Below are 14,354 nucleotides of genomic sequence, written 5' to 3'. Positions count from 1 at the left end.
GTTGAATGGGATCACTTTGATTCTATTTCCGCTACCCAGAAAAAAGACTGATTCCAGAGTTGTTTTTTTTTTTCGAAAGCAATGAAGAGGGGAATATGTCTGGTTCCCTTCTTCTTTTCCTCAAGAACTGAAAATAGATTTCTGCAAGGTCTCAGTTTCTGTCTGAAATTGTGTTCACTCAAGCCTTGAAGCATTGTGCCTGTGCGTTCCCTGGAATGGAAAGATCCTCCTGAGGGTGGTGGCTAGGGGTGGTGCCATCTGTATCGATCCACTCCCATCTAATTAACGAACTAATCCCCCACTTCCACCCCCTAACACATCCAAGTCTTCCCAGACAAGTGTCCACCGGATTGAGTTTTACCTTGTCATCTTTATTGGTACACACATCCCCTGCCAAAAACAGGGCAGACGTGAATGTGTGTATGTGTATATGTGTGCGTGTGAGTTGAAGTGTGTAGTGATGCTCAGTAGTTGAGGGCCTGGTGGAGGTGAAGCAGCCTCCCCAGTGGCGCGTTTTCCGTTCCCTTTCTAAGCTGCGACTCAGCCCAACACGATTCTTCTCTGGTAGGAAAGAAGGGCTGAGGAGCAGAGCGCTGTCTCTCTGACAGCGTTAGGAAAGACAGAACAACTGGAAGGTCTTTGGGAACAACACTAGTCAGGAGTTCTCTAGTTTGTTCAATATTTGTTCTCCGCTGAAGAAAGTCCGATGTGGTCAGGAGAAAACTGGAGGACACGGGTCTGGGAGGGCAGTGGGGAGCAGGTCTGGCGGGCTCAGGTGATAATCCAAACTCTGTCCCATCGCCAAATCCTCCTGTCCAGCTATCCACGTATCTACAAGAGAAAGTAATTTCACTTTTTCATTCTGCAAGTTGACTGAAAAGCAGCATTTACCTTCTCTCTCTCACTCCTCCTCTTTTGCTCCCCCCGCGATCCCTCCCTGCTTTCATTCCCTCCTCTTCCTCTCCCCCACCCACCCTACCGACACCCCACAAGAAATCAGGGGGGTGAGGAGTTGGGGGGAGGGAGAGGAGAGAAAAATGTCTCGGGTCCCGTCTCTCCCTCTCTCTTCTTTTAAGACTTAAAAATCCTGACAAGTGAAACTTAAAGGTGTTTACCTTGTCATCAGCATGTAAGCTAATTATCTCGGGCAAGATGTAGGCTTCTATTGTCTTGTAGCTTTAGTGCCTACGCCCCGCCTCTGGTGGCTGCCTAAAACCTGGCGCCTGGCTAAAACAAACGGAAGGCAGCCCCTGAGCCTCCACTCAATCCAATTAAGGCGGACTTGGTCCACTCCGTTACGTGTACATCCAACAAGATCGGCGTTAAGGTAACACCAGAATATTTGGCAAAGGGAGGGGGAAAAAGCAGCGAGGCTTTGCCTTCCCCCCTCTCCTTTTTTTTTTCCTCCTCTTCCTTCCTCCTCTAGCCGCCGCCGAATCATGTCGATGAGTCCAAAGCACACGACTCCTTTCTCTGTGTCTGACATCTTGAGTCCCCTGGAGGAAAGCTACAAGAAAGTGGGCATGGAGGGGAGTAACCTCGGTGCTCCGCTAGCGGCATACAGACAGAGCCAGGTAGCCCAGCCGGCTATGCAGCAGCATCCGATGGGTCACAACGGGACCGTGACTGCCGCCTACCATATGACTGCTGCTGGGGTCCCCCAGCTCTCACACACCGCTATGGGGGGCTACTGCAACGGCAACCTCAGCAACATGAGCGAGCTGCCTCCTTACCAGGAGACCATGAGGAACAGCGCCTCGGCCACAGGCTGGTATGGGGCCAACGCGGATCCACGCTTTCCCTCCAGTAAGTGTTACCCCACGAGTGGGCAAGAACTAAGGGAATGGGTGAGTGCGGGGGAGGGGAAGCTTGGTTCACAGAGGGGACGTCCAGGCAGAGGCGCAAAGGAGTAGGAGTGCAGGGAAGTTGAGGGGTCCTGCCTCTTCTTCCTATCTGTCAAGGGAAGCAGAGAGAAGGGTAACAAGGTCCTGGCTGTCCCAGACACTACTCAATGGAAAATCTCCCAGTATTTGCCTCCTTCTTCTCCATACCTTCTCTACCTCTCCCAATATCTCTTTGGCGAGGTCTAAGAGAAAGAAACATGAGGCAGAATGATATGGGTAGAGGCTGTGCCCTTACCATGGGGAAATGTTTCCTGTGGGAAAGAAGCAAGTTGATGGAGGTGGGGGGGCGTGGGGGAAGGCGAGTGGCATCAGGGAGCTACAGTCGCGGCCTGACCTGAGATTTCGGAGAAAGCACGAAGGGGGTTAGTCTAGGGTACAAATCACAGAGTACCCTTAATCCAGTCACCGACTAAGTAACTAGAGAAAGGAGGAAGGAAATGCTGAGAGGAAAGAAATTAACGAAGTCCTTTGCTCTGGAGGGCAGGAGACTTCTCTAAACAGAAATAGGAGCTTGCCTTCTATGAACCGCTGAGGGGTTGACTGGGTGAGGAGACAAGCGGAATATGGGGGGGGGGAGATTAGAGCTGTTGTAGCTTAATGTTTTTCCCAGTCCCCGAATTTCAGATCTCTGATTTTCCTCTCAAATATGAAGTCCTTCCGTTAAGGCCCTCAGCCTCGTCTCTCCATCCTATTGAAATGAGTTCGGGTGGGGCTTTTCCAAGAAAATTGAGACTGCTCTGCAGAAGACAGTAAATGGGGATTTTTATAGCCCAGAAAGCGGGAAATCTGAATTTCCAAGTCTGTGGACTGCAGTTAGGACTGCATCTAGGATTCCCGCAGAAGTCCCTCGAGGACTACACTGTCCAACTGAGTCTTCTAGACCAAGAGAGAAAGTACTATTTTTTCCTCTTAAAAAAAAGTAATGAAAATCCCCAGCCTCCCTTTCTTCTGTCCAGGGGACTCCCTAAATAGCATGCCTGGACCGGGCGGTCAGGGCCTAGAGGGGTGGGGTGTGGGGCTGTAGTTAGGGGTACACGAGGCGGAAATGTCGCCAAAGTCCCCAGCCCGACCCATGTACTGTTGTCACCTTACAGTCTCCCGCTTCATGGGCCCCACGAGCGGCATGAACATGAGCGGCATGGGAGGCCTGGGCCCTCTGGGGGACGTGAGCAAGAACATAGCCCCGCTGCAGAGCGCGCCGAGGCGAAAGCGCCGGGTCCTCTTCTCCCAGGCGCAGGTGTATGAACTGGAGCGGCGCTTCAAGCAGCAAAAGTACCTGTCGGCTCCTGAGAGAGAACACCTGGCCAGCATGATCCACCTTACGCCCACCCAAGTCAAAATCTGGTTCCAAAACCACCGCTACAAGATGAAGCGGCAAGCCAAGGACAAGGCCGCCCAGCAGCAGATGCAGCAGGACAGCGGCTCCTGCCAACAACAGCAGCAGTCCCCGCGGAGGGTGGCAGTGCCGGTCTTGGTCAAGGATGGCAAACCATGCCAGGCGGGCTCCAACGGCCCCAGCGCTGCTGGCCTCCAAGGTCACCAGCAGCAGGGGTCCTCGGCTGCAGCCATCACTGTGTCCAGCAACGGCACCAGCCTGAGCCAGCACCCGAACCACCAGTCCAGCAGCGCTGGTCAGTCCCCGGATCTGGCCCAGCACTCCGCCAGTCCTTCGACCCTCCAAAGCCAAGTGTCCAGCTTGTCCCATCTGAACTCTTCGGGCTCGGACTATGGCGCTGCCATGTCCTGTTCTACCTTGCTATACGGTAGGACCTGGTGAAAGGATTTCATACCAAAAACAAACGAGCCCTCCCTCCACTTTCCACATTTCCCCATCACACTACACACAGATAAGAATCAAATCAGCTGCTCCCACGTTATGTTTCAACTTTTCTTAATAGTCTTTCCCCCGTTTAAACAAAAGAAACAAAACGAAAACCAAACTACTGGACGTCTTTCTTTTCTGTGCTTTTTAATTTTGTGTGTTTTAATAGAAGCAAAAAAAAAATGAATTTAAGGTTTCTTTAAGGAATCTTTAAACAGAAAGAGACGGACAGAAAAAAGAAATACTTTGGGGGTTTCTCTTAGATGATGAAAATGGGTTTAGAACGCCTGAATGGGGCTTTTCCAAGAGGGCCATCATGACTTTAAAATTGTGTGTGTGTGTGTGTGTGTGTGTGTGTACACATACATATGTATGTATATATACGCACGGGTATATCATATACATATTCATGTAAATATGTGCAAACGTACATACACATGTGTATGGATATATTCTATACACATATGCATACAAACATACGTATACATACATATATACACACATATACATATACACATATAGTAGGAAACAGCATTCACCCATACACATTACCAGCGAAGTATACTCGAATGTAAATACAAGGATTTCAGAAGTGGGGAATCTGGGGAAAGAGGAAAGGCGCTTTTACCAAACCCACTCGTCACAGAGACAAAGGAGGCACAAGGCATCCCAGGCTTCAATCCCTCAGTCTCCTCCTGGCCCCCAATCTGGCTGCTTAAGGCAGAGGAAACATTTTCACTGGCCTTGGCATAACATTTTTTTCCTTACCTTTGATGTGAACCTGTAGCTGTAAAAATGCTGTCAAAAGTTGGACTAAACATCTAGTTTTTAGTATCTGTATATTTTGTTGTAAAAAGGAAATTCTGCAACTTCCCCCTACCTACTCAGCCCTTCACATTTTTTATGGACATTGACAGATCCGTGTATATTATTTGGCAGTTTGGTATTTGCGAAGTCAGTCTTTTTTCTGTTGTAACTTATGTAGATATTTGGCTTAAATATAGTTCTTAAGAAGCTTCTAATAAATTATACAAATTAAAAAGATTCTTTTTTTTCTTCTATTAATACCCCTTTTAGTTTTTAGTGATTGTGGGAGTTTGTTGGGATTAAGGGAGGGGCATATCACCACTCCCTCAAGGAAATTAGACTTGTTTTAGGCTCTCACTAGAGAAGGGGTGAGAAAAACCCACATCTATTAAGATGGAGACCGGAGGTTTTGCTCAACCAACAGGAAAAAAAAAATTCGTGGCCACTCTGGGGAGGCAGATATCTTGAGGATTGGAAAGGAAAATTATTTGTAAGAGATATGACAAGAGATAGAAAGTGAAGAACAAAAGCAAAAAAATTAAATCCCTCTAATTTTAGAAACAAAATCTCTCACTTGTTCTATAGAATATTAAGAAAATATTTAATTTTTCCACTGGAGAAGCAACTTTAATAATGCCAAAAGATGTTATTTCTAAATGAATTGGTTTTGCTGAGGACTTAACCTAAATCCTTTATATTTGAATCCTTCATAGCTTTCTTGCAATGCAATTTGAATTAGATATGTATGTATATGTATGTCTCTTTAAAATGGTAGTGGGGAGGGGAGAAGAGACGGAATTTGTGCCCTTAAAGAGCTCAAAGAGACGTAATGACTACAGGTTCACTGGTTCTATCATGGTTTTTTTGTTTGGGGGTTGTTTTTTTTTTTGTGGATAGTTTTCTTTGCAGACGATTTTTAGCTGGATCACTAGGATGAGGAGAGGAGTCATGTGAGATAAGGGTGGCAGGATTGTGGGGACAAGGCTGGAAAAGCCCTCAGAATGGTGGCTATCGGTTGGTTAATGGTTAGGGCTTTATTCCACTTGTATCCAACTCTGGAGTCCTAAATCCTTTCTTCAAAGAATCTTTAGTATCACTCTTGCATCCTTTCCTTCCTGATTCCTCTTTTCTCCCAATTTTCTTTGATTTTCTCCACCCTTTCCCTTCTGGAAGTGAAGGAAAATAGCTTCAAGGGTAGGTTGAGTTAAAGAACTCTTGAAGAATTAAAAAATGAGGGTATTAAAAACTAGCTGCTCCCCCCCCCAATAAAACCCCCTACTCAAATAGGCAATGGAAAGTGCCTGAAAGAAAGAATTGGGGTGGGGAATCTCCATAACATCATTTTCTACCCCCCCCCATTTCCCCTGAAACTGGCTAGATTAATTTTTTTACAATACGTAGGGGGAAAATTTTCAAGTTTCCTCACCTCCACCTTTTTTTCTTTTTCCTCCCTTTTTTTTTTTTTTTACTTCTCTCTTCCTTTTCTTTTCAGTGGAAGAAATTAAAAGATTCAAGTAGGTCCTTGGGCTCTCTCTAGAGACACCAGAGTTGGTGAAAACACTGCAAAACTTCAAGGTAGCAAGTCCTCTTTGTTAACTTCCTGGAAGCTTTTCTGTTTTTGCTTTCTGTCAAAGAAGTGTGTTGGTGTTCTACTTATAGTAATGTCCGATTGTCCTGTTTTGGATAAAAATAGGAGTGGGGTTCGGAAAGGATGACGCTGGAAAACATGTCTATTACTGAAAGGAAATCAGGACATATGAAAAAAATATATGCTTTCAAACTAAATGAAATGAGCACTAAACTTTTAAACATCGTGGGCGTTCCTTTCAACTGTGCTTTGGGTCCAGTCAGAGAAGGGCCTGGGGTTTGGGATTTGGGGACCAGAGAGGATCGAGCAGGTACGGAGAGAAATTGGATTGTAGTGGGAGGGGACATAGACCTACCGAGGGGTGTCTCAGCCCCACGATACTAGCTGGTTCTGGGTAATACCCAACTGGCTAATTTTGTACACGGATTTGTCTTTCTTAAAGTAAATTTAGTTTTCCCATTAAATAAACTCTTTTACACTGTAGTCTGCTGTCGGATTAAAGTCTGTTGACTTGTTCCAAGGAAAGGTGAATTAATTTCTTTCTGTAGCACAAAATTCTGAGTAAACAGGATTCCGGCTACATTTACATATCAATCACGAGAATTGCAAACAAATGCTTTAACAAATTTATGTGGGGTGGCTGAGGATTTTTTTTTCCTTTGACAAACATAGTTTCTAGGAACACTTAAAAATATTACAAACTTCTTTGTGGAAAAATAATTGAGGAGGGAGTGAAGAACTAAGTGTGCCGCTTTTGAGTTGAGAATAGCAGAAATGTATTTCCTGCTTGTATTCCTAGTCTGACCACATTCCCCCCCCCCGAACCCCTACAACGCTAGATCTTCTCTGTTCTCTTCGTTAGCGTACAAGATAGTCCCCCATCTTTTGTTCATTTTTTATTTAGGCGGAAAGGATGCCTTTTTGCCCTTCTCAGAGTGGCACCTGAAGTAAGCATTAAAATAATCCTGTAGATACCACAGATGTTTGGGTAACATCTGTCTTTTCCATCTTAGGGTCCTCCCTCTTTTGTTGGAAAGTCTTCTGTGCCTGAACCCCGAGACCTTCCTTCACCTCTATCTCTACTCCCAGGCCCTGGCTGACTTCTTAAAGGAGTGTGTGTGTTGGGGTGGGGGGAATGCAGAGGGAATTTTTCTCCCTCCCTCTCTGATGTAAACATGAGACTACTCTCAAGAGCCCTGGAGTGCAGTTGTAGTGGCACTGGGGGCTGAAACCAGGGAATTCACCATGTTTGATGTTTAGTATCAAAAAGCATTTTGCTTTGCTACCCGCCCCCCACTCCACCCCGCCCCCCGGCACTTGCCTGAACCGCAGAAAATAGGAGAAGCTTGGTAATCTAAAGGCAAGGAAGCCCTGACTGAACTGGTGTTGGATGGGGAATGGAAGTGGGGAGGAGAAAAAGAGAGAAAAAAGCAAATAGAATGAGGGAAGGAAGAACCAAAGCTGTTCTGTCTGGTATCCCCCAAGGAAACCAGTTATGCGGTGTTGAGGAGAAGGAGGTGGAGGGGAATGGTGTGAGAAGACGGGCAGGCATGCAGAGACAGAAAGACAGGCAGAGAGATGAGGAGGGAGATGATAGAAGGAGGAGAAGAGAGGGATATTAAGAGAGGGAGAGAGAGAGAGAGAAAGTGAGGAGTCAGGGAGTCACACAAACAATTTTCAGTGCTCAGTGTAACTGTTCTCTGCAGAACTTCCAAGAGGTTAGGAGATAGCTCAAACTCAGAAAGATGGGCTGGCTTTGGGTGAATTGTCTAACCAGTCCAAGTAGTGTAATCAGAGAAAACCCCATGCTAATACTGAGATAAATCGATTCCAGGACATAATTTATAGCAGTAGGCGATCAGTAGTTATCCATTTATTCCTCTGGGCCTCAAAGAGAGGCAATTCTTTCTCAAACTAGGAAGGACTGTGACCTCTTCATAAAAGGGGGACTTGAATGTAAACATCTACAGGTTCCCAAAAGATTTTTGATTCTTTTATGGAAAGATTTGGGGAGGTGGTCCCCGTTTTATTGTCTATGTATTGAAAGCTGGATGTCTGATACAAAAATTATAGAAAAAGGTTTTATACTTGAAGAGACTGATCAAGAGAAAGCACAACCACACCCACCCATATCCACATGGATGTATATTATGTATCATGGGGTAAGGGTTCTGAAGGGAGGAAAGCATAAAGACAGTCTTAATTTTGACAACATATATGCAAAAATAGCAAGAGTGTCTTCTAAGGCGTTAAGAAGAAATGAGATCCGGTTTTTCTGACTTCCAGCACATTAGGTATCAGGTAAGGTCACAATTTTCTATTTTATATCTTTATCTTTAAAGATGGTCAATTTAAGAAAAAAAAAACTCTAGGATACAAAGGAAGAATTCTGATAAAGAATTTATCTTTCCTTGCATTACAAAACATAAGATAAAAATGTACTTCATTATAAAAAAGTAACTTGTGAGAATCCAGCTTAAATTCAGATTGGATTTATTCCATTCACTGTCTACCCTCAATCATTTCTAAAGTAATGTTTATTTATATTGATATACAAAACATGTAATAGAAATGTGAACTTGGTTGATACTTTACTTATGTCAAGGTCTTAAAAATAAATAATACCTACTCTGTATTCAAAGTGGCAGATTATAGACTTGTTTTCATATCTCTATGCAAAGATCACATTTAAGATGTACTGCAGAATTGCCTGATTAGGACTCTGGCCTGTTATAAGCTTGTGTTTCCCATTGCAAAGTTGTTTTCCTGTGACTTGGACTCCTCTATGTATTCAAAGACACAGTTTCTTTGTTTATTTTTCTGTTGGAAGCACTGGCAAAGTTTTCTTAGATCACATCTTTTTATCTTCCTTTTGTCTTTTCATGATTATTTACTATAAGCCAAGTGAAACTTTGCTTTAATATGTGACCAGAGAATTTCTGCAGAAATGAAGTAAAAAGTTAAGTAAAGAGAAGGGAATTATCTATTTTCAAATCCCATTGGTAATTTTGGAATCTTTAGTCATACTGATTACATTCACTGGATGATATGGATATTATACTTGGGAACTTGACCCACCTAATGCTAAAAGATACTAAAGATGTGCTTCAACCACAAACTTGGGAGCTATTTTCTGTTTTCCATCAGAGTTGTTGCTGAAGTGGTTGAACTCATTTCAGTCTGATAGTGACCTAATACTACAACTTCAGAAGCTAATTTGTTTTCTTCCTTGGCTTTCTCTCTTTTTAAGACACTGTCTGGTCTCTGTTTGGACAATATTTATTACTTTTTTATTTCAATGGAATTCTAGAAATGACATGTTTTAATTTCACTTCAGGTTATCATTTATATATTTTTTCATTCCTTGACTGCAATTTTTGTTGTGTCTCAAATGAACATAGTAAATGCAAGGACAGGACTTTATTGCTTCTTCATCTGCATATGGTCAACACCTCCCCCACAGTCACTAACAGTGCCCCCCCCCTCACAATCTAGAGTTCACTTATAAAGTCTGCCATAATAGATAGGGAGCCAGCCTTGAGGTCGGGAAAACTTGGATTAAGTTCTACCTCTGACAAACATTGATTGAGTGATTCTGGGCAAGTCACTTAACCTCTTCAGGGAAACCTGTTAAAACTATGAATTTATGGAGAGGGTGGTGATCTGGTAAAGGGAGTATCCTTAGAAGTTTGGGTGGAGTTATAGTTATATATAGTTATAGTTAGTAATTTTCCTATCAGAAAGATGTACATATAGTCTCTCTCTTATGGTTTAATTGGTGTAGGAATACATGGTAGTAAATTATAAAGAACATTACATTTGGAGTCAGAGAACCTAGGTCCTTAGAAAAGTCTCCTTACATCTTTGGTCCTTAGTATGCTGATCTGTGGAATGAAGAGGTTAACTAGAAGATTGCCTCTAAAAATCCCTTACAGTTCTGAATCTGTGATATAATGATGCCCTCTACCAATGCATGTCAGCACCTGATCTGTAACAATATTAGAAAGTTAGCTAGAGCACTGAGAGTTTAAATGACTTGACTTGTGCAGCATCAGACAGTATGTGTCAGAGGAAGGACTTGAACCCAGATCTTCCTGTCTTCAAGACTGATTCACTGTCACCTATGTGTATTATATATGTATGTATGTACACATACACATTTTTTATGTATATGCATTAATTTAAAGAGGAGAAAGATTGCTGAATATAAAGCATTTTTCTTTTAAAATGATAAATCAGTTTCATATGGTTGATTGTGAGCTTTCAGAACTTTTAGATAAGAGGCTGAATGAAATAAGATATATTTTCTATCATATCTGAAATTTACAAAATTGGTTTTATTTTCAAGTATTTTTCAAATACTTAACTGTGCATTTTTGGCTACTTTAAACTTTTTATTAGGACAGGAATCTATTGTTGAATACGGACATTCAGAAAATGGGTTTGTATTTTTTGGAACATTAAAATATGTTCTTAAACACCCAAAGTTGTGGTTGGAGTGACTGTTGAGATTATCAATCCATGACAAAGATGTTTGATGTCACATGCCAAAACATATACACATTTGCAAGTTTATTTTGAAGTGAGCTAAAATAAATGTCAAGGGGAAATGAATTAGAAATATTTCTTCTGGATTAACAAAACAATATCTGTCAGAATCTTCTCCCAAATGGGAAATGAAATTGCTAGTTTTATTGAAATCCAATAAATAAGAAAGGGCCAAAAGTTTTCTTATCCCTAGTCTCTCTATTTGGAATCCTGGATCCAGGAAATTCCTTACTTTAACTACTTGAATGGAATTTCATTATCATATTGTTTGTATTTTAGCTTGTCCCCAGCACCCTGCCCCGCCTTGCATATGTTTATTCGCTTTGATTACTGAGAGAAGACTAGAAAGGAAGAACCAGAGGTACAAAAAAAGAGAGTTGAATGAAAAGTCAGTGCTTAGTCTGAAGTTTTAAGAGCTATGTCCAGTAACCTTTCTTATAGGAAAATCACCAAAATGATGCATTCACATTTCTCCCCTAAAATTCCACATTCATCCCATCAATTCTGCTTCAGGCAGGATGTCCTAAGCCATAGAAATATAAGGATTTTATCAGCAAGTCTGTTACTGATTTGCTTGACCTCTCCAGTGTGGATATGGACTTGTGAGTACACAAATATAAACACTGGGATTGCCTAAATGGCATGAAAATATGCAAGATTTTTGTTCTTCTGGAAGTAGCTGCTCACTATGGCTTTAGGGGCTAACAGGACAAACTACAAGAAGAGATGGTAATGACTCTGAAGTGTGTGTGTGTGTGTGTGTGTGTGTGTGTGTGTGTGAACAGATAGGTATCCTCTGGGTAAGTTAGTAATTCTTTCTAGTCCTAGCTTTTATTAAGTGGATGAGATAGAGAATTTAAACCTTTGTAGGGACCAAGTTGAACATAAGCTAAGCAGAGGAGATTCTAGAAACTCAATTACTCAACCTATCTACCATATCATACTGCTACATGAATCATTGTTATGGCTATGCTGGGACAGTATAGATTTGGATGTGCTGAGTTGAGGACATTTTCTCCTTCTATTTCTGAAAGAATTCAAAAATGAAGAACAATATGCTGGCACCACATACAAACATGTATGTGCGTGCGTGCGTGCGTGTGTGTGTGTGTGTGTACACACACCTTGCAAGAATACTTCCTGAACATTTTACATACCACCACCAACACTAAGAACAGTAGGTCAAAGCTGAAGCTTGGATCACTTTTCTCTTTCAATCTCAGTGCCGAATTGATTGTGCCTGCATGAGTATACACATAAGCACTGCCTGTAATCATTATACAGAACGTGTCATACCCCACAGCTCACACAGAAATCAGACTTAAGATAAAAACACCAGTATCTGTTTATAACACTGCACATTTTCTGTTGGACTCATTTCAAATTCAAAATGGTCTAAATGTGATTCATTCAAACACACACTCATATAATATTATGTTTACACAGATGTAGAACTTGGTTTGGCTAAGGAGGAAAATATTTTTCTGAGATAAACTATAACATGCTGATTCTTATATATTCTTGATATATGGCCAATTGAAAATATGAATACACAAATATCATTAAGAGAAACAGAGCTAATTGTTAAATATATTTGAAATGATTTAATGTGTTTTTTTTTAATTAAGGAGTTAATCTTACTGTAGGTCCTAATTTTGTTCTACTCAGGTGGGTGGTTGTGAGTATATGCGAATCTGTTATATGAGCATTGAAAGATGAGAAGAGGGAGTGACAGAGACAGAGGAAGAAAGAGGCAGAGAAACAGAGACATAGAGAGAGGGATGGAGACAGAGATTCAGGTCTGGAAAGTTGAGCAGTACAATCTGCAGGGCTGTGTTTGTGGGGTTTTGCTATGTGTTGGGGCAGGGTCTGATCACAGTATATTTATGTGTATGTGTTCTGAGTGGGTAGTGATTTTAATGTGGAAATGTGGGAGTGGAACACAAGAGATGATGTGTATATATGTACATTGCTGATGTTGGGCGAGTAACACAAAGGTCTCATAATTATCTAGCTGAAACATGGTCAGATAGCAAAAAGTTGCAGAATAGATCGACCTCCCTGAGATGAGAAGGAGCTGGCTACAGAGGTCTGCAGCCATCATCCCCCCTCCCCCCCCTTTTTCAATACATTTTAAACAAGAGCATCCAGTAAGTGATTCCGATTCAATACACATAATCAGTTTGGGAGTCTTATTTCCATTTGAAAACAGGGCCATTTGCAATCATAAGAGCTGGACACACTGAAAGATTCAGAACACATTCAGAACAGATGATAGGTGATAGAATCTGTAGACAAGCACTCAATATTTTCTTCCCGTTTCAGACCCTTTACATTGTGCTTTAATCACGATGTATTTTTAATCTAATATTCTTTTTGAAAATATGACTTAATTGCTTTAGAAAGCAAAGCTTTGACCCACAGTGAGACTCCCTGGTGGAAAAAAAAATGAAAGAATGGTGATTGAAAAAAGCATGTTGATTGTCCTTCTAGTCTCTTAGGGTTAACAGTCATTTAATCAAGAGTACACTGGGTAAATCATTTTGTGGAAAATGCTAACTTGTTTTTAAAGTAAGTGCTGCCTGAAGAACATTGTACAGGGGCTAAAAATAGCAGGGACCATACACAGATGCAAACTGAAAGGGTACAGGCAGTCCTGACACTGCTCGGAGTCCTCTTTAGGGGCTGGAGATTGGATGATTGTGGGGGGGGGGGGAGGGAGAAAGGAAAGAAAAGAAAAGATCCCTTGAGAAACATTCAGAATCTGACAAGGTGATGGGTTTGCCTTTCTATCTCAAGCGATTTCCAACAACCCAGTGATGATTTTTCAGGAGATATAGTTGATAGAAAAAGAGGTGAATTATAGCAGCCCCAGTGTTGAGTAAAGAGGTCAAGTCAAAAGTTTGGAGACTAGAATTCAGAAGGTTTTTTTTGTCCTCTCCTGTTTGAACTCCCCACCCTCCTTTAGACATGGCTATGCACTTTACCCTGTCAGCATCTATAAATACCAATACAAACCCTTTATCCAAGATATGTTACAAAATTCTATCTCCTATTTTATCATATTAGTTAATTTCATAGTCTAAAAAGACATTCAGTTGCAAACAGTGGAAAGAATATTCAGAGGCCACATTTAGCTGCATCTTGTTTTTCTGGGCTATTACAGCTCAGTGTTGAACACAAATCAGTGGAGAAAACAACCATAGAAAAAGTAATTTCTGAGGATGAGAAGGCACAGAATGAAAAATAAACAAATTTTCACAAAGATTAGGAATTCTTTTTCTGATTTGAGAGCACCCTTGCTATTTCTTTGCTTTTTCCAAGTTAAATAGATCATTGTATTGTATTGTTTCTATGGTTCAAGGCACATTGAAGTTTCAAAATTTGACCTGAAATTTTATTTTTTCAAGCATATACAATAGCATATAGTGTCCTTAAGGGAAAAAAAAAAGCTACGAGGAAATCTCCCTGATTTTTGTGAAGAGGCAGCCTTGGTCCTCCACTAAAGGACACATATCTGAGGGACTTACTTCTTAGTTGATACACAATCTAATAGCATTTATTCTTGTTTAATAGTGCCTCTTCTGTGCTTTAAAAGGGAAGTCATTCATCAAACATCTGGAACTGGAATCCTCAAGGTAAATGAGGCATACTTAGATGTCACTGTATTTTCTTTTTCTTCCTC

At 41.6% G+C, this 14,354-nt stretch overlaps 1 protein-coding gene across 1 annotated transcript; it reads left to right on the top strand.

Annotated features, from left to right (window-relative positions):
• The first annotated feature begins 1,196 nt into the window (after window positions 1-1,196).
• On the top strand, window positions 1,197-3,681 carry NKX2-1 (NK2 homeobox 1). The gene is made up of 3 exons (XM_069082415.1): window positions 1,197-1,327; window positions 1,427-1,806; window positions 2,999-3,681. Exons 2-3 carry the CDS (start codon window positions 1,440-1,442, stop codon window positions 3,679-3,681), a joined length of 1,050 nt encoding a protein of 349 aa, XP_068938516.1. The 5' UTR covers window positions 1,197-1,327; window positions 1,427-1,439.
• Window positions 3,682-14,354: the final 10,673 nt, after the last annotated feature.

The sequence above is a fragment of the Petaurus breviceps genome, unplaced genomic scaffold (genome assembly GCF_028583685.1).
Source record: "Petaurus breviceps papuanus isolate PSGF00001 unplaced genomic scaffold, PetGlider_PUasm1.0 164, whole genome shotgun sequence".
Lineage (NCBI taxonomy): Eukaryota > Metazoa > Chordata > Mammalia > Diprotodontia > Petauridae > Petaurus > Petaurus breviceps.
The sequence above is the reverse complement of the archived record's forward strand: the minus strand, read 5'-3'. Positions and strand labels throughout refer to the sequence as shown.

Coding starts and splice junctions, on each gene's coding strand:
- NKX2-1 (XM_069082415.1), top strand. CDS start 1,440: ATGTCGATGAGTCCAAAGCACACGACTCCTTTCTCTGTGTCTGACATC. Junction 1,807..2,998: donor GGATCCACGCTTTCCCTCCA/GTAAGTGTTACC, acceptor GTCACCTTACAG/TCTCCCGCTTCATGGGCCCC.